Source organism: Muscardinus avellanarius (assembly GCF_963383645.1).
Source record: "Muscardinus avellanarius genome assembly, chromosome: 1".
In the NCBI taxonomy this organism is placed as follows: Eukaryota; Metazoa; Chordata; class Mammalia; order Rodentia; family Gliridae; genus Muscardinus; species Muscardinus avellanarius.
Window position 1 is genome coordinate 10,075,251 of NC_137786.1, and position 22,210 is coordinate 10,097,460.

Consider the following 22,210-nt stretch of genomic DNA (forward strand, 5'->3'; position numbering starts at 1 on the left):
TGGATGATAATTATGTCATTACTTTCATAAAATGCCTTTCCAAAATACTGCTTAGGAATTAATAGCTACAGGTCACATTCCCACATTGTGTTACCAGAAACTATCGTTGCACATTAGAGTAACACTAATAACGTTCAAAGATTTTGCAGTGATATAGGGCATGGAAAGAATATTAATTAATTAAAAAAGTGTTTTAGTATGTGTTACATCCTAGCAGTGTTCCTGTTATTTAGACCTAAGATACTTTAAAATTACAAATGTAGAAAGTAAATAAAAAGAAGGCATGCAGTCTTCATGTGACTTGGGTAAAAGATCAAGATTTCCTTAGATTTTATGTAAGTTGAATTTTTAAATGCTTTCTGAGTGCCTTCCAATGACCCATCAGATGCAAAATAGTGAAATTGTTTTCTCTATATCAGAAGCTCAAGGACACCTTTATTCCAATGTTTCTTTGTATTAAGTAGAATAGCAAAGGTGACCAAGCAGGAGAACCTCTTTCTCATTGACTAGAAACCACCACTAGCTTAAATAATGACACTTGATAAATCCTCTATAACCAAGGAGATGATTTATAATGCTTATAGAGGAGGGTTTTTTTTTCTTCTGTGAAAATCACTTGAGGTTTGATAACATATTGACCAGAGAGCTTCCTTAAAATTTCATCTACAAGTTTTACAACATGAAACTTGACATCTGCGTGTCTTGCACGTCTGTGACTCACCTGTGGAAGCGCAGTCCAATACACATAGGAGGAGCCTGACAGATACTACTGAATAAGGCAACGATATATCTTCAGATTACTGGGTACCTGGAAATTGTCTATATAAGCTATTCATTATATTAAAAAGTACTTAAGTAGTAGAATTATTTTAGAAGTATTTATCTTCTCTATTTTCTCCCTCAAGCCTCCCTTTTCACTCTGCTCCTCTCCCACATCCCCTATTCTATTCTATCTCATTTCTCCTTAACATGAGGTCTCTTTTCTTTCTTTTTTTCTAACTAACTTCCACACATGAGGGAAAGCATATGACCCTTGGATTTCTGAGAGTGGTTGATTTTACAGCCCATTCAGTCTATTATGTCTACATATGAAGGTAAAAACCTTACTAGTGGATATGAGGAAGAGAACCACATCAGGAGATGCTGTGTGCATATATGAATATATCACTTTGAGCATCACTACTACACTGTATGATTACAAGGCATCAATAAAATTCTAAATAATAATAATTTTTGTATTAAATAGAATCAAATTATTAAAAATATTAATCAGAGCCATAATAGTTTACAAATACCAATGAGCTCTAAAAATTCTAAAAATGTCCCAGTAGTTTTTCTAGCTTATAAAGAAGACGCTTCGGAGGCTAATTTTTGGCAACACATCAAATAAGACACAGGCCAATTAAATGGAAAGAGTTTTCATTTTGAAACAGAAGTATTGAGGTGCAAACAAGACAACCTAAATGAGGGGATGGGAGGGGGGAAGAAGGAAATTCTTTAAAACACGCAATGTACTTAAACATATCGAAGTCAACCACGAAGCCAAGCAAGGGAAGGAGGGATGGGAGGGGAATCGGGTGGGAATTGGATAGGGATTAAATTGGTGATGTGTACATGTATGTACACACAAGGTTTTTTACCCCAATATGATGTATGAATATAATGCACCAATAAAAAATTTTAAGAAAAGAAGTATCTTTTTAGGGAACTCACACTTTTCCTAAGAGCAAAATAGTACTCAGATTCATTTAAGATAAAATACAAAGTCCGGTGCTTTGTACCATGATTTAATGTAAATCATTATCTAAAAGAATAGAGCGATGTTAAAAACAATTTTAAAATATGAAGACACACGAGTGAAGATTAGGAGTACCCTTGGGCAAAGCTTAAGCAAACATGTCTGTACTTCTCACAGTCCTGAGACTGTCTCGGCCCCTCTCTCTACTACAGATGACCCCTGCTTCCTCTTTCTCAGTCCTCACACCGGCTGTCAGAGGTGAACAAAACAACACGCTTCCCTTCATTTTGGGGGGAGAGGGGTGTTATGGCCATTAAATCCGTATTGACCAAAGAGTTTCCTTAAAATTTCATCTACAATTTTTACAACATGAAACTTGACATCTGCGTGTCTTGCACATCTGTGACTCACCTGTGGAAGCAAACTCCAATACACATAGGCGGAGCTAGCCATTAAATCCTGGTGCATTCTATCTTTGAGCTACACTCCAGCTCTTTTTATGTTTTATTTTGAAACAAAGTCTTGCTAAGTTGCTGAGACTGGTCTCAAACCTGTGATCCTCCTGTATCAGTCTCCCATGTACTGGCATTACAGGCATGTACCACCATGCCCAGCTGCTTTCCCTCTTTTTTCTTGTTTCTATTTCCTCATTACCAAGAATCTTAACCTACGTCCTGACATTGCCAGAATTTACTCTCAAATTCTTGCTTTTAAGCCCCCTGAAAGCACACTTCCGTTTTCAAGTTTTCAACATCCATTCACACTTGTTTTATGAAACCGGTGTCCCTCCTGAATCCTCTGTCATTAGGCCCATTCACTCGGTGTGTATTCTAAGCCTGTCCTGCAGTCACTTTTTGCACCCCTGAACTCTCTCTTTCCACCATAGCCTCTCTCAGCCTCCTGCAGACTCTGACGAGGTCTCACCTCGCTGAGACAAGCTGACCAGGCCTATGGATAACAAGAAGAGAAAGGCCATTTGCTGCAGGAGCCAGGGCACACCTGTATCTGTAGCCACATATATTTCTCAGTCCTGCTGCAAGAGACAAACTGTCTACATTCCTCCTGTGCATTGAACCCTGTTCATCTGCACAGACTCTGTGACTTTTCCCTTCAAATTATCCCCTCCTTCAAACATCACCAGTGTCCCAGAGCATGGGTCACTGCCTTCATGATAGGACTATCTCCATCTTACAAAGGAACCTCCTGACCTTTCTCATCATCCTACCCACTAAGCCACCTCTGGTCTCTAACTGCAATGGCCCCTCCATTGTTTAGAATGACTCTGCTGGAGTCATTACATACCTGGTCTCTCCCCTCCTTCTCTTCTGGTGAGGGGCCTCTCAATTACAGGGGTAGGAATGTGGCTTGTGTTCCTCTCTCTCATTAAAACAAAATAAAAACATAGGATCAGAGAGACTTGATAATGGCTGGGAATGAGACAGGTGTGTCTGAAATAGAGAAAACTACCCATAGACTGCAGCACTCACCATGGTTCTATGACTGTTAATGTAAAAGTATAAAAGTCACCAGTTAAAAAGCAATCAAGGTAGGAAATTGGAGAAAAGAACAAACCGATAGACATCTTTTTATTGAGCATCTGTGACTTCGGTGTCAGGACTCAGCATATAACCACTATCCTGCCTTTGTGTGACACGGGACACATTTCTCACATTTCATGACATAAGATGTGGTGAGGTATAAGTTTCAGTCTACAATTATAGGCTAAAATTTATAGAATTTATCTCCAGTCAATGTTAAGATACGTGCCTAAGAACTCGTGTTTTTAGTCTCATGAACAACTCATTCCAATGAACTCTATCACACTGGGATCTGATGGAATCTATCAAATATATTTTCTTACCCTACCTGATGAGATCATAAGCTGTTATTGAACATTTCAAAATGTGAAAGTATCTGTTCAAAGCAGGTGATATGTCAAAAATATTATAGCAATTCACATTCTCATTTGAAATGGAAAAGAATGTGGGTTTCCCACATCACAACCCTTAGCCAGCAGTATATACTAATTTAACATTTGTCTATCTGATAAATTAAAATAATATTTAAAATTCAATGTCTATGATACATACATTCAATTGAATGACTGGTTCTCCAGATTCATATATTTTGTTTTTATTTCTCCTCTGTAAATGTCTTATTCATACCCTGTGCATAGTTATCTATTCTCTCTTTTTGTAGCATCAACACTAGGAAGTCTTATGATAATTTTACTAACACTTTGTATGCATGTGGTATATATTTTTCCCTTAGCTTATTTTTAAAATGTTTGTTTAATTTTGCCTTGCTAAATTGTTAATATTGACATTGACAGGTGTGTCCAACATTTATAGATGGCATCTGAGTTTTGTGCCTTACTTAAAGCCTTCCACACCATTATTTTTTTTTTATTGAACAGTTTTATTCTGGTCTGCTTTAATACTGTAAAGTGGACTGCAAGTATGCCATGCTGCCAGTTATTACTGGGACAACATATGTCCCAGTCAGTGACCCAGAGGGCTGGGATAACATGCAAATTTATACTTTCAGTGTGTAGAACTAGTATTCACAGTTTTTCTTCTTGACATCAGCTTGGGACATCTCAGTCTACACGTATTGCCACAGCACTTGCTTTGATGCTCAGAATACCTCAGAAAAGTGTTCAATACCATGATTTGTGGATCCTTCAAAAGGTGTTGTCGTTGACGTGCGAGGAAACGGTCCTAAGCAATATTATCTAAGCTATGGGTGCCAAGTACTGGATCTTAATAATGAAGCCAAATTACAAAAAAAAAAAAATATCCTTGTAGAGCCATACAAAGAGATAAAATTAAAATTAAAAATATCAACCGTCTTTACATATTCCAATTCTTCTACAGTATAGATTTCCACATTTTATTACTACTGAATGATTTAAGGAAAAAGTAAACAAAGAAAAAGTTAATAAAAATCAAACCATTATTTTATCTGAGCACTTTTCCAGTGTTTACTTAAATATATTTATGTTTTCACTTTTCCACTACCTTTCTACTAGTTTTCATTTTTATGCTACTTTCCCTTTGAACTGTATTTCTATAAATGTTGTGAGTTAACAATTATTTTTTACAGATGTTGAGCCAGTTATGATGTTTCTACTTAAACACTGCTTTGAACTAGACTTAAATCTAACTTTAAATGGATTCGGACTCTCTTTATAGCTGAATCTGTCCTAAACTCTCAATTGTGCCCCAAACAGAGATCATTTTATGTATTTTTGGCCAATAGGGTGTTATTGTGATTAATAACATTTGATAAGACACGTCCTATCAATTTTCCTTGAACCCTTCGATAATTATGTTTCCAAACAATAGTTTTCCAAAGAAATAACAAGCCGCACAATTCTTATTACAAGTGCCTAAACTTTTATATAAATATGGGAGAAAACAATATTTCGTACCAAGACCATCACGTGTCCTTTCACTTATTTTGAGTTAAATTGAGTCCTTTGATAAAATGTTACAGTTTTCTTCAGATGAGTCTTCTAGGCTTCTTGTAAATTTTATGCTTCCTATTATTTAGTTTATCACTACACTAAAGTTGGCAGCCTATATGACTTCTGGATCAGAATAAGAAATCATGAATAGCCCAACTATAACAAAGCAGTACCTTGAGTAAAAGGGGCGACGTGAATCTCCCTCTTTTGCCCCTTTTCCATCACTCTAAACATCATCAAACACCTCAAGAAAAGAATTGTGGAAGAAAATTAATCAAGCAGTATAGCCGAAACATCAACCCAATTTCCTGCTTACTGTCTCTGTTCTCAACTAGACCATTCAATCAGTCCACTTAGCTCTCCCTTGAGAACCTAAATTGGCTGCACACTTCCTGAATGAGCAACACACTTTTTGACTCAGCTTCCATGATCCTTCCTATCAGTAGCATCTTCCTTTAGAGCTATTGATGCCTTGACCACTTAGATAGCTTCCTACCCTTACCTAATCAGTCCCCACTTGTTAAATAGAATCAGTTCCCCGATGGCCCTTCCTGCTGAGTAGAGCTATTGTTCTTAAGAGTCCCATTTTTACCTATGCTCTGCTGCCTTGTTCCTGGAATGGGGCAAGGTATTTTACCCTTCTCCATGCTACTCTCTCTGTATCACTGAATAAAACAACCCAAACACAGTAGAGAGTATAAAAGACCAGACATTGGAGAGCCTGGGGAGGGGAGTAAACTGGGAAAGGTTGAATAATGGGCACCAAAATATAATTAGAGGGAGGAATTCATTCTAATGTTCTATAGCGCACCAGGGTAACTACATAACAATTTATTATACACTTTGAAATAATTAGAGAAGAGTTTGAAGGTCCCCAGAAAATTGAAATGATCATCGCAGAAGCAAATATTAATTACTTATTTGATCATTGTAGATTGTATAATACATGTTTCAAAGTATAATACTATATTTCAAAAATATGTACAAATACTATAGGTTTTTCAATTAGATTTTTAACTTTAATAATGATTTACTTTCTAGTATATGTTCAGAAGAAAATAAAACAAATTTTTTCAGTTTTGTTGAATCACGGCTTTTTACTTACAAGAAACTTTTCTTTTATGAAATAATTTTAAATCTCAAATGTTGTTGCTGTTTTGAGATGGTAGAAATTGAATCCAGGGGTATTCTACCACTCAGCTACACATCAATCCTATTTATTTATTTATTTATTTATTTATTTATTTATTTATTTGGAGACAGAGTTTCAAAATCTCATTAAGTTGCCATGGTTGACCTATAAACTGTGATCCTCTTGTTTCAATCTCCCAAGTACTGGAATTACAGATCTGGCTCAACATTCTCTGCTCAGATTCAGATTTTTTTTTTTTTTAGGAAAAAATAAGGCAGGACAGGGCATCATTCAGACTTTGATTACATTGAGTGTAAACATGAATATATCCTTCCAGATTCATCTCAGAATTATTGGCATGGCCAAAGTTCCTTGACCTAATACGATATTCATTTGTGTCAATACACACTATTTAATTTTTTGCCTCCTGAATATATGTTGGAAGTTCATTAGACTTTCTATTTTCTAAAGACCAACTATTTAGCTTCATACATTTAACTGTTTTAATATTAGCTTCGTAAACAAATCCGCCAAAACTTTACATATAGAGAACTTTTGTTCTCCAATGTAGAATATGTTTTCAAAGAAAGTTGCCTAAATCAAGAAATATGACACTGAAAACAATTTCAACCATATTTTGATATTATTTATGTAACCAACACATTCTGCTAGAAAATTCTAATTTTCTTCAACACAATTTAATCATCATTGTTCATCTGCAAAAATAATTTTTTAATTATCCCCATGAATATGTCATAAAAATGGCAGGTTTCTACCTGTTCTTTGACGGAGGCCAGGATGGCAGAAGTGGTTTCCGTTTCGGAGCCGTCCCCATTGGAGGTGTTCAGCCCAGGGCTCAGGGAGCTGGTCTTCTCAGAGGCTGACGATGGCTGGTCTGGGACAGGCATAGCTCCTGCAGTGCAAGAAACAGGCTCAGTACCAGCGGATGCTGTCATTATAAACACATGCACCCAACAGACAACCCTGGTGTGTATACAGTGCAGAGATGGAACATGGCACAGTTCAGATCAGGAGACAGCACAAGCAAACCGAACACTTTCTCCTTATGTCCACCCCAACCAAACCCATCTCCTCAAGTGAGCTCCCACCTTTGGGTTTTATCTCTGATAAGTCGAGGCAGAAAGGATGAGAAGGAAACGAGAAGCAAGATTTTGAGGAAGAATAAAGAGATAAAGTGTGTGTGACATCTATGCATCTTGCTCAACTACAGATTTGCATCTGCTTTAGACAAATGATTTATTACTCTTATCTACCATCATATTTACATATCATAAGAAAACTATTGGGTAATCTCCTCTGTGAGAAAATCATGCAATGTAATGATGAATAATTGCCCTATACTTAAGGAGCTACCTGGTTTAGTGAAATACAGTAAATAACTAATTCATTCCACTTTTTTTTTTTTTGCAGTACTGAGGATGGAACCCAGAGAAATTCTATCTTCAAGCTACACCCCCAGCCCTATTTATTATTCTTTATTATTTTGAAACAGGCTCTCACTGAGTTGCAAAGGGCCTCACTAAGTAGCTGAAGCTGCCCAGGAACCTGAGATCCTCCTGTCTCAGCCTCCCAAATACTGGGATTACAAATGTGTGCCATCACGCTTGGCATTCCACAAATATTTACTGATTTATCATTCTATAACAGAGACGAAGACTCCTTAAAACTGTAAAGTCCCATTCTTCAGAGTTACTTAATATATCTGAGTTTATTTATGAAAGAAAGCAGAAACTCAAATCACATTAGCTCCAGTGCACACATGGGATATACGGTTCAAAACAAGATTCCCCTAAGTAACAAGCCTCCACCAGCCTTGTCTTTCTCCCACACGTGATACTGCTGCAGTGCTGTAATTACTCATGCCTCTCCCTGCAAACTCACACACTACAGTCTTACTCCCTAAAGTGATAACACGAGGGGAGAGAGTTTTCCTTGGGAGGTGATTAGATCATGGAAGAAGTGCCCTCAGGAATGGGATTAGTGCCCTTAAGAAAGAGGCTCTGCAGAGATGTAGCAACCTTTATCACAGTAGGACATGGTGAGGGGCACCATATGAAGCAAGAAACAGACCTTTACCACACCCCGAATCTTCCAGTGTCTTAGTCTTGGTCTGAGCCTCCAAGGGTAAGAAAAATAATAATATATCTTTAGAGCATCCTGAATGGACCAAGACAAAGACTAAAGAACTTCCAGGAATGCTCAGCAACAGAGTGAGCAAGAATGCGTGGAGGTCAACTCTTATGGTGGCATTCCAAAAGCTGCATCTCAACAAGAGGCTGCAAGTAAGTAAGAATTGTTTTCATGCCTGAAGTTACAATATTACATGATCTCTAGGAACTAGTGCTGTGTAAACATTGAAAGACATTTCCTATTGAATCTGAGAGTCCTGTCCCTTACACTTGTGAGAGAACTTCCATAGTGTCCTTTGCCTTGTTATTAGCTACATTTCCTTAATAAATAGGGTTATGAAAGCCATAAAATCCTCACTACCCTATTTTACTTAAAATGCATAATAAAAATGTGTCATCTATTTTTTTTTAATTTTCTGACACAGGAGTTGGCTAAGGTCTCAAAGTTATTCAGTAGCTCAAATTGGTTTAGAACTCAGGTTTTACGCCTTATTATTCATATTTTAGTGCACATTGAGGTGTCAGCCAATTTCCCTTAACCTGTGCTGCCTCCAAACTGCTAGTCTACCAACTAATTTTTAGGAAATATCACTCTTTTTTTTTTTTGGTAGTACTGGGGTTTCTGGAAGCCCTTCAACCTCTGGGTTACACTCGCAGACCTATTTTTATACTTTTTTATTTGGAAACAGGATCTCTTAAGCCATCAATCATGGCTGGCTTCGAACCTGCGCCATCCTCCTGTCTCTGCCTCCCAAGCACAGGGATTACAAGCGTGAGCCGCCACACCCGGCAGGAAATATCACTCTTAAAAGTGACTTGTCATAATAAAATATGGGACTTAGTAGATACCAAATCAAGTTTTATCCTTTGGCACTTGAAAAACTGGACCCACAAATAGAAGAAATGTTTAGGCCTGTTTATCTACCCTTTACTCTTACCATTCTCTTATGGTAAAGCAGAAGAAGGGAAATCCTCAGGTCCCTTTCTACCATAGAGAGCTCCTATTAACTAAGGCACCCACATGCCTGAATGCAAATGACTTGAAATCAGTTCCATGGTTTATCATTTTTAATACCCAGATTTAATTTAATCATTGGTCACCACTATGTCTGGGTGGCAAAGACTGTCAGCCTCCAGTCCCAATCTTCTTAGCTCTGAGCATACAGAAGAGACAGAGACAAGGAGCAAAAGTCCTGCCTCCACCAAGCCCAGGGCTGCTTCAGTGCAAGAAGAAAAAACTCTGAGCCTCCAGACTTTGTGGTAATGTGGCCAAGTACTTTAGTCTTAATAATAACTAATCCATTAAAATTTAGTCTTTAATCTGTGCTAAACCCAGGAAATCTGTGAAGCTGAGGGAAACAAAAGGAAAAGCAAATAAAGGAAGAGCAACCATCAATAATTCTGGCATCTCAGATAAGTGTATTTATTTTGAGGGATTTGAGTACTTTAATTTTTTTCTGTTATAGATTTTTTCTGCATAATGATTTTTACATAAAACTAACATATTTTTGAAAAAATGTCTTACTACTAAACATTTCACAAATTGTTTCTTTTAGCCACAAAAATATTATATAGTTTATTTTTATTTAATGAGTATTTCTTGTTTGATAATCTGTACACATAAAAACTTGTTCACTTATCTATTATTTCTAATTTTTATCTGATTTTTAATTTAGGCCCTTTTAACAGACAAATACTTAGAATGAATGGAACAAACATTCTGTCTACTTTTGAACTTTTGGTAGACGAAGACATACTGTCTTGCTGCCCGTCTGATCCAACACATCTGCCCACCTGTGTTGCAATATAAATGTCACCTTCCCACCACATCAGCAACACTGATCTTTAGTGTTCTCTTATGCTTTTACCAACTTGACTAGAAAACTCCGTCTCTTTGATTTTTAAAATTTGCCTATAGTACAGTGGACATTCCCCACAGACATATTCATTTACATACAACATTCTTCATACCCTTCACATAATTTCTGTCTACATTTCTACATATAACAAAATTATAAATCAGACACTTTAGACAGAAGCAACTGCTACATGAGAAATAGAGTCAGTTGTGAGGAAAAAATAGTCCTGGATTTTGGTTGAGTTCATTCTGGCAGAACTTGAAACTAATAAGTGATATGTCCAGAAATAAAGTGCCAAAACTAGAGTTTCTGTGCCAAGTCACACCACTCTATACCCATGTATGTGGGAGAGCAGTTGTTATACACTGAACTGGGGACCCTCGAATTCATATATTGGAATCAGTGCTTATTCCCAAGGTAATTGTATTAGCCTTTGGTGAAGTAACAAAAGTTAAATGAGCTCGCAAGGCAGGGCCCTGATCCAAAAGGACTGGTGTCCTTATAAGAGAAATCTCTCTCTTGCTCTGTACACAGACACAAGGCCACGTAAGGACACAGCATGAAAGTACCACCTGCAATCTAGAAAGAAATGCCTATCCAGACACCAGTCCCAAAGGCACCCGGATCTTAGCATCAAGTCATTGTCATTACCAAATAACTGAGGGATTCTGTGTCACAGAACCATCAAGTTAAGTGAGCCACACAGCATCCCCATGCACAATTATTTAATCTCTCTCCCCTCCAAATCAGCAATAATCTCCTCTGGCCATGACGTGGCCTTCACTCCTCCTGAGATGCTGACCCCCTCTCTCTGACTGCTGACCTCTTATCCTTTTCAGTATACTCTCACTTAGTCACTGCCAGGGCCCTCCCACTCTGGCATCAATGAGATATGTGTCTTTTTTTTCTACCAGGTGAACAGGTACCAACTGCTTCAAACTCCAACATTTTCAAATCTCTGGCTTGCTGTGGGATTCAATAGCTATTTAATTACTTAGAGCTGCACTGCCCAATATGGAAGCATTTAGTCCCATATGGCCATTTAAATTTTTATTAAATACTTTTAAAGTCAGTTCAGCTTGGGAGTTGCAGTATTCATATCTCAAGGGCTCAATCACCACTTTGACCAGTGGCTACTGTACCAGACAGGAAGAAGTGGAAGACTTCTATCATTGCACAAAATCTCATTGGCAGCCTTGGGCTATACTCAATAGTCAATTCTCTGCTGTAATCTTTTTTGCATCATTAATCCTGGACATCAGAGCTGGTGAGAAGTGGTCATCTTAGGAATACAATTTTCAGGATTGCTTACAGACAATGGTATGAGAGAGAAATGTAGATGATTCCAAGGGTTTGGTTTTTGGGAATGGCCACAGACCAAGATTTCTAGACTATGGATGAAACAGACTTGGGCCAGGGTGAGTCCCCGCTTGCCTACAAATGTTGCCTACAAATATCCAACTCAAAATCTCTCCACCATTTTCTGGGTTAGTTAGCTTTCAATCATTGTAATAAAATACTTGAGGTAATTAACTAAGAAGTGACTTATTTAGCTCACAATTTTGGAGATTCTCATCCAATGGAGGTAGACTCCATTCCTTTTAGGCTTCTAATAGGGGTGCCGATTGAAAAAATGGGGAGCTCTTGGAGGGACAAAGTGCTGACTTTATGAGCCAGGATGGGAAAAGAAAGAGGAAGAGATCAGGGTCTCATAATGCCTTTCAATAGCACAGTCCCAGTAACCTAAGGATTTCCCATGAGGTGTCCTCCTGAATCTTCTACCACCTTCAAATAGCAACACGCTGGAGACACAAGAACCTTCGGGGGACATTCCATATCAAAACTATAGCAGAAGATGCAGAAGAAGCCTTGCCCACAAACATTTGACCCAAATATATTTGCCTATGACTCTTCTTTGCTGGACACATCTCTTCATGAATGTTCTAGCTAAAAACAACATACTTACATTAATCAGAGAATTTAAAGATTGAGGCTTTCCAAACGTTGCTGGTCAAGTCTTGTGCCAGTTGATAGAAGCTCTAGAAGTCAATAGAAGCCTCTGTCAATCAGCTTACATTTCCTCCTTTGGCTTCAGATGAGAACTTTCATCCCAGAGCCTCTAATTATGATCACCTGGCCTTTCCTTCAAGCCAAAGAAACACTCAGCCCTGTGTGCAGCCACACCCAGCCCTACACCCTTTCCTTACATAGAACAAATAAATCTTCTCACCCTCAAAAAGACAGCCTCTCCCTGCTCGAGATCCTGTGTGCTAAAGCAGGGATCATCATCACAGCTGACTTACTGTTGATTTTACTTCCAGCATGAGGCATACCTTTGACAGTGGTAATAATAAATAAACCAACAGAAATTAGCCAATGTTGCTACTTAAAGTAAATCTGAATAAGAACAACGTAATATTATAAAAATTAACGTATTGTAGTGTGTATGTGTTGGGGGGTGTATGTGTTACTCAGAATTTAACTCAAGGACATTCTATCTCTGGACTACATCCTCAGCCCAATTCTACTTTTTATTTTGAAACAAGGTCTTACTACACTGCTGAAGCTGGCCTACAACCTGTGATCCTCCTGTCTCAGACTCCTAACTACTGAGCTTACAAGTATGTACAACCATGCCTGGCTACATATTTGATGTTTATGATCTCCTAATTCACAAGAAACATTTAAAATACAAGGTAAGAATAAGCATAAACACCCTTGTATTAATATCAGGGTTCGTAGAATGCATTGATTAGTATAAACTAGTGGCACAAACTCCAGTACTGAAAATTTCATTTGTCTAATGAAATTTGTCTAATGTGGCCAAGCAAACTGCAATTCTAGCATCCCCACCAAGACGAGGCCTAGTATTAGCATCACTCAGATGTGCTCTGCACACATACAATTATATCCATTCTTAGTTCTTACTTATGAAAGAAAAATTTGAAATCACCCCTTGTCATAACATAAATAATATAATAATTAATCACTGTCAAAACCTAATACAATTAGGGCAGAAACTCAATCTGTCTTGATCTATGTCCAATTTCCCACACCCACCTCAGTACCTGCTATACAGCAGCCAGTTAATAAATATTTGTTGAGTTAATGCATGAACTCTTAGAGTGAAATCAATAACAGTTGATTATTAGAGCATATAACATAAGTAAAGTGGGCTTTGCATTAGAAGCATTTCTCTGTATGGTACCTTGAATGATTTATGCCTGCTTTTCAGAAATCCCAGGACTAGTGTAATACTTTTGCCTCAGTTAACTACCCAAGAATGGTGCACCCTGATATTTGGATTTTAAGGTACCACCATCAATCAGCAGGCTTCAGGGGCTTGATATTTGTAACCAGTAACTTGCAAAACAAGCCTGGAAAGACATACGGAGCACAGCGTGCTAGGATAAAAAGCAGAAGAAGTGGGAGGTCTTCAGCACAGGCGAAAGTGGCAACAAGCAGAGCCAGAGGTGGAGAAATGGACAATTCAATCCGAGAAGATGGTGCAAAAGTCAGATAGCACCCATGAGTCAGAGACACAACTGTCATTTGTTGCCACAGAAGAAGACATAATGGAGAATTGGCGAGATGACTCACACGTTAGACTAGGGGTGACTGTTCTACCTGTGTGTTCAGAAGTACAGGAACAGTGGGAGCCTGCACATAACTAACTGAGAAGGTCAGCAAGCCAGTGTGGGTCCTCGTGTGGGTTATTAATGGTTGAAGAGGATGAGACTAACATGAGTAGTACCCCCACTGACCCGAGGTCTACTGAAATTATTATTCTTAGTGACATAAATTGTGTTCAAAGGTAAAGAGAACAACAAGAGAGAATGGCAGGGCTCATTCTTGGGAGAGCTCAGAAGTAGCCAGCCACATGGGGGGCACTCACAAGAGGGAGTGCTCACAGCCCTCTCTCAATGTAAGGATGGGAAGAAACCAAAAGTGGACAGGAACTTGGCTGATTCCAATGGAAGGGCAGAGGGCTGCCAGCAAAGAAGAAAGTGTGGAAATAAATGTATGAAGTGAGCTGAATATGGTGGCACATGCTTGTAACCCCAGTACTTGGGAAGCTGAAACAGGAAAGTACTGGGTTCAAAGTCAGCCTCAGCAACTTAAGCTAGACCCTCAGAAACTAAGCAAAACCCAGTTTCAAAAATAAAAATATAAAAATGGGTAGGAGGTATAGCGCAGAAGTAGAATGCCCTTGGGTGCACAATCCCCAGTACCAAAAGTAAATAAATAAATAAATAAATAAATTAATTAATTAATTAAAAAGTTTGAGTGAAAGCCTGTTTAAAAAGTAAATAAATAAATGTATAAAGTGAGATGGGAGGAGTGGGGAAGGTGAGTGTTTGAGCTTGGATTCAGGGGGCATCAGGAGTGAGCCTTAAAGCAGGGATAAATAAAAAATCAGGGCTTATGGCTATAATCTCAGATATTCACAAAGAGGATTTTTACGGTTTAGTCTTGACCTTGAATTTCTTAATGATCTTAAACTTGAATTTGCTGATTTTAGAAAATAATCAATTTGTTAAATATAGTATGTCATTAACAAGTGACACAAGACAGTCTCTGCAACTGTGGAATCTCAATGGGCCAGTTCAAAGAGGTCAAAAGCCCTTGTCTTGCATGAATTTCCTAGGGGACCATGCCTTCTGTTGCCTGTCACTGAATATTGTCTACACTTCACTCTGCAAGACTGTGCACATCTGAGATTGGTTGTACAAATCAGGAAACACATATTTTCCACTGCACCCTGACATTTGACATCCAAATAGTGCATTATTTATTACCAATAATGCCATGAGAACCCAACAAGCACACCAAATTCAAAATGATTCTTCATTTCTTAACAGAATACTCACACATACTCCCTAACCTGCCTGTCTTCCTGCAGTTTTTCCTCTGCCAATCAACTCTCCACACTATCAAAATCCATTTTCCTAAACTGATTTCAGTGGTTCTCTGCATCTAGACAAGAGGCTTACAAACTTTGAGATAGAAAATGCTTTTTATAATATCTTGACCCAGTGACACAAAAATACATATTTACCTGAAAGAAATGTCATTAAAATGGGAAACTTTATAACATGTAATGCACTCTATTTTCTCTTCTATTTTATTCAATTTCATGAAAAATTCTAATAGTTTCCCTCAAACTTATGGAAGCAAAATAGTTTGGAAATCGCTGACACAAATAACGTAGCACTCTGCTTTGCACGCTGTGGGAGGCTGTTCCTGCCCTGGCCCATATTTCATTCTCCATTCTCACTCCCTGGCCCTCTGCTTCCTACACACAGACACATTTCACTCTAGACTCACTGTTAAGAATTTTGTTTTTGGTTTTTGGTTTTTTTTTTTTCAGGAACTGAGGATTGAACTCAGGGGCATTCTACCTCTGAGCCCCAACCCAATCCTATTTTTCTAATTTATTATTATTTTGAAACAGAGTCTAATTGAGTTGTGTAAGGCCTCACTAAATAGCTGAGGCTGGCTGCAAACCTGTAATCCTCCTGTCTCAGCCTCCCAAGTACTGGGATTACAAGCATGTGCCACCATGCCTGGCACTGTTACCATTTGAGTATAGAATGTTCCTCATTAAAGTTTATGGACTGGCAATGCAAGAGGTTCAGAAGTGAAATAATTCAATCAGGGCTCTAAAGTCATCAGTGGGTAAATCCAAGGGTTAATAACTTGAGTAGATTTACTGGGTGGTAATTTAGTGAGGCAGGTCTGTGGCTGGAGGAGATGGGCCACTAGACTTGTAGCCTTAGGAACTGTATCTGTCCCTAATGACCCCTCCCCCCTTTCCTGGCGGCCAGGAGATCAGCATTTTTTTTTGCCACACCCTGACACCATGACTTTTCTGCCTTGGAGCTAGAGCCCAAGGACTAAACCTCTGAAACCTCTGACACTATGAGCCGAATAAACGCTTTCTCCTCTAAGTTGCTCCTGTCAAGTACTTTGGTCACTCATAAGACACACCAAGTGTTCTGCAGTTTGTATTCCATCTTATTGGGTGGAGTTTTGCAAACACAGAATTACCCTCCTGTGCACCTCTGTCATTCAGAAGACAGTCTGGCTGTCACACTCCCTTCCTCTTTCCTCTTGCCTTTCTTCATTTCTGCTGCCCTTCTAGAGAAGGCGAAATAACTCAAATCTCTTTCTCCTCCTTGTTACCTCCATAGCATGAACTTTCCTCAGGCACTGCATTTATCACTATGAGCTGTAATGATCTTACCACTTCTGGGACTTAGAAAAAAATCTTTTACTGTTTTTAAAATCGGAGCCTCTTAATATGACTGTGGTCCCCTTTTCCTTCAAGCTATTTGGGATGGATTTTCTGTCACTTGCAACTAACAGTGTTATTACAGCAATGATATGCTCAGATTGGTGGAAACACCATAAATTTACATTTTATGTCTCCTAATTAGCTCATAAATTCTTAAAACACAGAATCTGTGCCTTATTCATATCTATGACTCCTGTGCCTAGAACAGTACCTGATAAGGGTTTGATGTATTTCATTCTCACTGAATGAGAGGAAATCAAAGATTTATAATTCAACATCAGCTCTATTGAAAATGTCAAGGCATTTTATACTTACAACATCGATCAGTATATAAATGCTCTGTGACTCTTCCCAGGCTTGTAAAACAAAAATATTCAAATGAATGAATTTGGGCAATATGTACCTAATACTAAAGTAGTCAAAACATGTATATTCCTGCCAATCACATTGCCGTTGATATTTACAATGAGAATATCAAGACCTAAATTAATGACAAAATTTGAGAGTTGGTACTTAATTCAAATTAGACATTGGCCCAATTCTGGAATCAATAGTCATCCTACTTCTCCCAGACCACACAGATATGTTTCAACAGCTGATTGCCAAGTTTTCTAAGCCATAGAGACATGTGTGTTCTCATGCTAGATAAATAAGGTCCAGGATCTAGGCCTTCCAATTCCTCATCACAATAACAGTAGGCTAACCAGAAATTGCAACAGGTTTGGTACCTTAAAATTTTACTCTCGCCAGACATGAGGAGAAACTTCTAATGTATTCTATAGTAGGCTCCGTAATAGCTTGAATGTTCTTTCAGCTGAAAGTTCAAATAAAAAGGCTCCTCACACAGTGCTCAGCACACAGTGAGTCTTTAGAACACACTCTCACTGTTGCTGACAGGGCCCAGGGTCTGGAGTGACCCTTCACAGAATTCCCGCAGAACAAGGATCTATCTCATATTCAAATCTTTGAGAGACGCTAAACAGCATCAACACTTGTAAGTGAAAAACTTGTACTCTCAAATGTTTTCTCCAACAATATCTCCAACAAAATATGCAAGTTTCCATTTCCTATCCCCCTACTCACTCATAGATTAACTTGATAAAATCGGATAACAAAAACCATACTCCGTCGTCAGTCCACGACAACTTAACTACTGTGAATTACCAACTTGACTGTCACGGTCTATGAAACACAAAGTCCCAAACGCCAACCTCACACCGCTCTACAGCATGTTAGTACTGCATAGTGCTTAAAAGTGCCCATTCAAACGATGGTAATTTACCCTTCACCTCGACTGCAAATACAAAACTGACATTTCAGGGTTTCTTAAGATACTGGAGCTCAGCCACTTCTCCTCCCCACGGAAGGCTATGGATGGGATGTGGAGGACAAACGCGAATGCTATAATACACATCTGTGGTTGGCCAATACGCTTAATCCACGCAACAGGCACAAGGTCAGGATTTTAAATATAATTGTGTAATTTTAAATCTAATTTAAATATAATTGTCTAATTTTAAATATAATTGCGTGATTTCAACTCCTCTTATACAACGTTGGCTGTGACCATTAAATAAAACAAAACTGAATAGAGTCATAAGAATTTTTGATGGCTGGAATGATATCTTTACATTTTTTACTCGCAGAAAGAAATGTAAAATTTTTAAGTGTTACAATTCACTTAGTACAACAGATGACTTAAAAAAAGCCTTTTTAGTGTTAAATATGGCATATATAACACTATTTAACACACACATATATATACATGAATTTATTTAACATATATATATATATATATATATATATATATATATACACACACACATGGTTTTATTATATTTGTGAAGTTTATAGAACAAAGAACCTCTCTCTGTGTATATTTACCTAATTATATTAATTGAACATTTATTTATTTTTGTTACTGAGTTTGATTCCAGGTGCATTTGAGCTATACCTCCATCCCTCTTTTATTTTTTATTTTGAATCAGGGTTTCCCTAAGTTGCTGAGGGCCTTGCTAAATTGCTGAGATTGAGCCGGGCGTGGTGGTGCAAGCTTGTAATCCCTGTACTTGGGAGGCAGAGACAGGAGGATCACATAGGTTCGAAGCCAGCCGCAAGCGCTGGCTGAGGAGACCCTGTTTCCAAATTTAAAAAAAAAATAAATAAAAATAGGTCTGGGAGTGTAGCCCGAAGGTAGAAGGGCATCCAGGAACCCCAGTTCCACCAAAATAAATAAATAAATAAATAAATAAATAAATAAATAAAGTGCTGAGATTGTCCTCAAACCTATGATCTTCCTGTCTCAGTCTCCCAAGTATTGGTATTGCATGTGTATGCCTGGCATATTTTAAGGGTTTAAATATCTTGGTGTGTGAACTATAGTTTTAAATGGAAAAAATAGTTGGATATTACAAAAGGGCAATTATCAATTCTTAATCCTGTTTTTGCAAATATTTTTTTCTTTAAATTTTTATTTTTCATTCATCAAAACATTAGTCCTGCCGGAAGTTGGTGCACACGCTTGTAATCCCAGCATTTGGGAGGCAGAGACTGGAGGATCGAGGTTCAGGATCAGCCTCAGCTACTTAGCAAGGCCTTTTGAAACTCAGTGAGACCTGGTTTCAAAAAACAAAGACTAAAACATAGGCTCGAAGGTGTAGCTTGGAGGTAGACTGCCCCTAGGTTCCATCCCCAGTACCACAAACAACAACAACAATGACAACAACAACAACAAACAACAACAAAAATTAGTCCTTTGAAGGGAAAACTATAGTATTTATTTGTTAGCAAATTCCTTTTTTTTCAAGTAAAACATTTTCAGATACTGTCCCTTCTTTGATTACCTGTCAGTGAAAATATGTTTCTCATCTGCATACACATCTGTTTATTAGTTATAAGTAATCTCTATTAGGGAGTATGTGATGAATTAAAATCATGTGTAGAGATTCTTTGATACATTTCTCCTAATAATGTAATAATTCACCTCCATCTAATAATTCACCTCCTAATAATTCACCTCCATCTGAGTGTAGGCTAGACCTTGTGCATCTTCCTAAAAATAATAATGGTGGAAGACATGATATTTGACTTCTGAGAAAAGGTTATAAAAGATATTTCGACTCCCACCTTGATCTCTCTCATATTCTTAACTGTGGAGAGTCAGCTGCCATGTTGAGAGGATGCTCAAGCAGCCCTCTGAGGAGGTCCATGAGGGAGAAACTAAAGCCTCCTGCCAAAACAGGGACTAAAGCCCACAGTCCACAGGCACAGGAGTGAGGGTGTTTTCGGATGCCATGGCTTTGCAAACACCTTGCCTAAAGCATTGTAAAAAACAGTGATCCAGAAACACTCAGCTAGGCTGCTCCTGAGTTCCCAACCAAAGGAGACTATGAGATAAATGTTGATTTATTAAGGTGCAAAGTCCTAGGGCAGTATGTTTTGCAACAATAGATAACTGAGTCTAGGGACAATCTTCATGTTGTCTTAGGGTTCATTCCTTCATTCTGTCCTTATTGTAATTTTTTTTTCTTTTGGTGGTACTGGGGTACCTGGAAACCCTTCTAACTCCGGGCTACACTCCCAGACCTATTTTATATTTTTATTTGGAAACAGGGTCTCTTAAGCCAGCGAGGTTGGTTTTGAACCTGCGCGATCCTCCTGTGTCTGCCTCCCAAGCGTGGGGATTACAAGCGTGCGCCACCACACCTGGCCCTTATCATGATTTTATGATGATCTTCTACAGCTACATGGAATGAAATTCAAATAAAGCAGAGAGACTGAGCTTCCATCCACACAATTTATTCTATATGGCGGAGACTGGGCTCCTGTCTGCAAAATTCATTCTATATGGCTCCACAGAGTTTAACTTGTCACATACTCTTATTTGCTCACAGGCAGCCATCTCTACGAAAAGTCCAGAAAGAAATCAGAGAAAAGAAATGCAACCACGACTTCACAATACATTTTATATTTGTCCATTTAAATATTTCAAAACATGTTTAGAGATATTACTGGATAATGTATACATGCATTTTGAAAATGAATACACCATATTACAGCTGGCATTTATGATGCTATTTTTGGACATCATGCTAAGTTGGATAAGTTCTGTCCATAGTTTTCATAAAATCTGCATAAAATAAACGTGTCTTATATGTGGATCGTGATGAAGACAAAATGTTTTAATATCATCCAATGATCTAATCTTATTAATATCCCGCACCTCATTTTAAAAAGTAGATCCTTCTACTTTCGGGTTTCATGTGCTCTCCCTCAGTGAAGGCCCATAATAATCCTCAATTATCTAGCTATGCCTGGTGCAAAATTTCCAATGATTCATTTTCTGGCAGGATTTTTGCAAGATTCTCTTGGCAAGTCCTCTCCATTTCTTGTTATGTCTTCACATCCAGCCATTGCTCTGGCATATGAATGCCTTCCCATTCTTCCACTACTATCCTTCTGGGCCTGGTATGAACCAATTATATTCTTCCCCACCACAAGATGAGACGAGTTAATTTGTAGTAAATATTAGTTTTGCTCAGTAGATTTCCATTTTTCTATCTTTTTTAAGTCTCAGAAAATACTCAGTGAAAATCAGTCTTGCTGGGTGCAGTAGTGCACATTTGCAATCCCTCTACTTAGGAGGCTGAGATAAATAGGTTTCAAGTTCAAGTCCAGACTCAGCAATGTAGTGAGACCCTGCCTCAAAATGAAAAGGACTGGTGAGAGGTAACTGAGATAGAATGCCCTTGGGTTCAATCCCTAGTACCAAATCAAACAAGAAAATAAACAAAAATCAGTCTCTTCTGACTAGCTTAGGTCAAGGAACCATAATGTGTTCAAGCCTCTGAAATCCAAAGCATGAGTCTCGGTTCTCAGTGCGTGCTTGCTTTGAGAAGCCCTGCACATTTTATTAGGGTGGCAGAGGCATTGGGACTTGGGAGATGATGAGGAGGAAGAGCAAGTCTTACCCACCTGCACCGGGCACGCAGCATGAGAGACTAGATAGACTTCTGGATTAAGCCACTTCACTTTAGTATTGCTTGTTACTGTGTGGCCAACCCAGCCCACCCCGACTGAGAAACCATCAGAGTGCACGAGGGGCAGATTTACAAAAGTTTCTCGATAAAAAACATGATAATATGAATTTCTCTTAGAAAAGCCTACCTTCTTCTGTGTCGCCTTTTATATATTTTCTTTTTTTCTGATGTATTAGACACCTGTGGCAGCAAAGGATGACAAATCTAAGAGTCAAATGGACTGGAGCTTAATTTCTGTCTTATAGGAAAATATGTTTTTCTGCATCTTAATTTCCTCAACAATGTAGGAAACATTCTCTCTTCAAGATTTGTGTTAGACTAAAAAATGTTCATTTTATCATTATGCTTTGAAAATAATTGAGCTCTTGACTATTTGGAAACTGCAAAATTTGCTTTTAATTTTAAAATGGTGTCTCTTTTACATCACCTTATTTATTAAGATGTAATAATAATGGATAAATAAGTTATAATCACACTTATATCATACTAAAATAGAATTTGTAATTCACGTCATACATTCCTAAA

General features: G+C 38.1%; 1 protein-coding gene across 2 annotated transcripts in view; it reads right to left on the bottom strand.

The window, feature by feature from the left end:
• The window catches only part of CTNND2 (catenin delta 2), a gene marked incomplete at both ends in the record, with an annotated part of 995,918 nt that overhangs the window by 816,002 nt on the left and 157,706 nt on the right, over positions 1–22,210 (bottom strand). For both annotated transcript variants that reach the window (XM_080715500.1, XM_080715499.1), the window contains one exon: positions 7,116–7,252. In XM_080715500.1, coding sequence (XP_080571626.1) covers positions 7,116–7,252 — 137 coding nt within the window. The remainder of the gene's footprint in view (positions 1–7,115; positions 7,253–22,210) is intronic.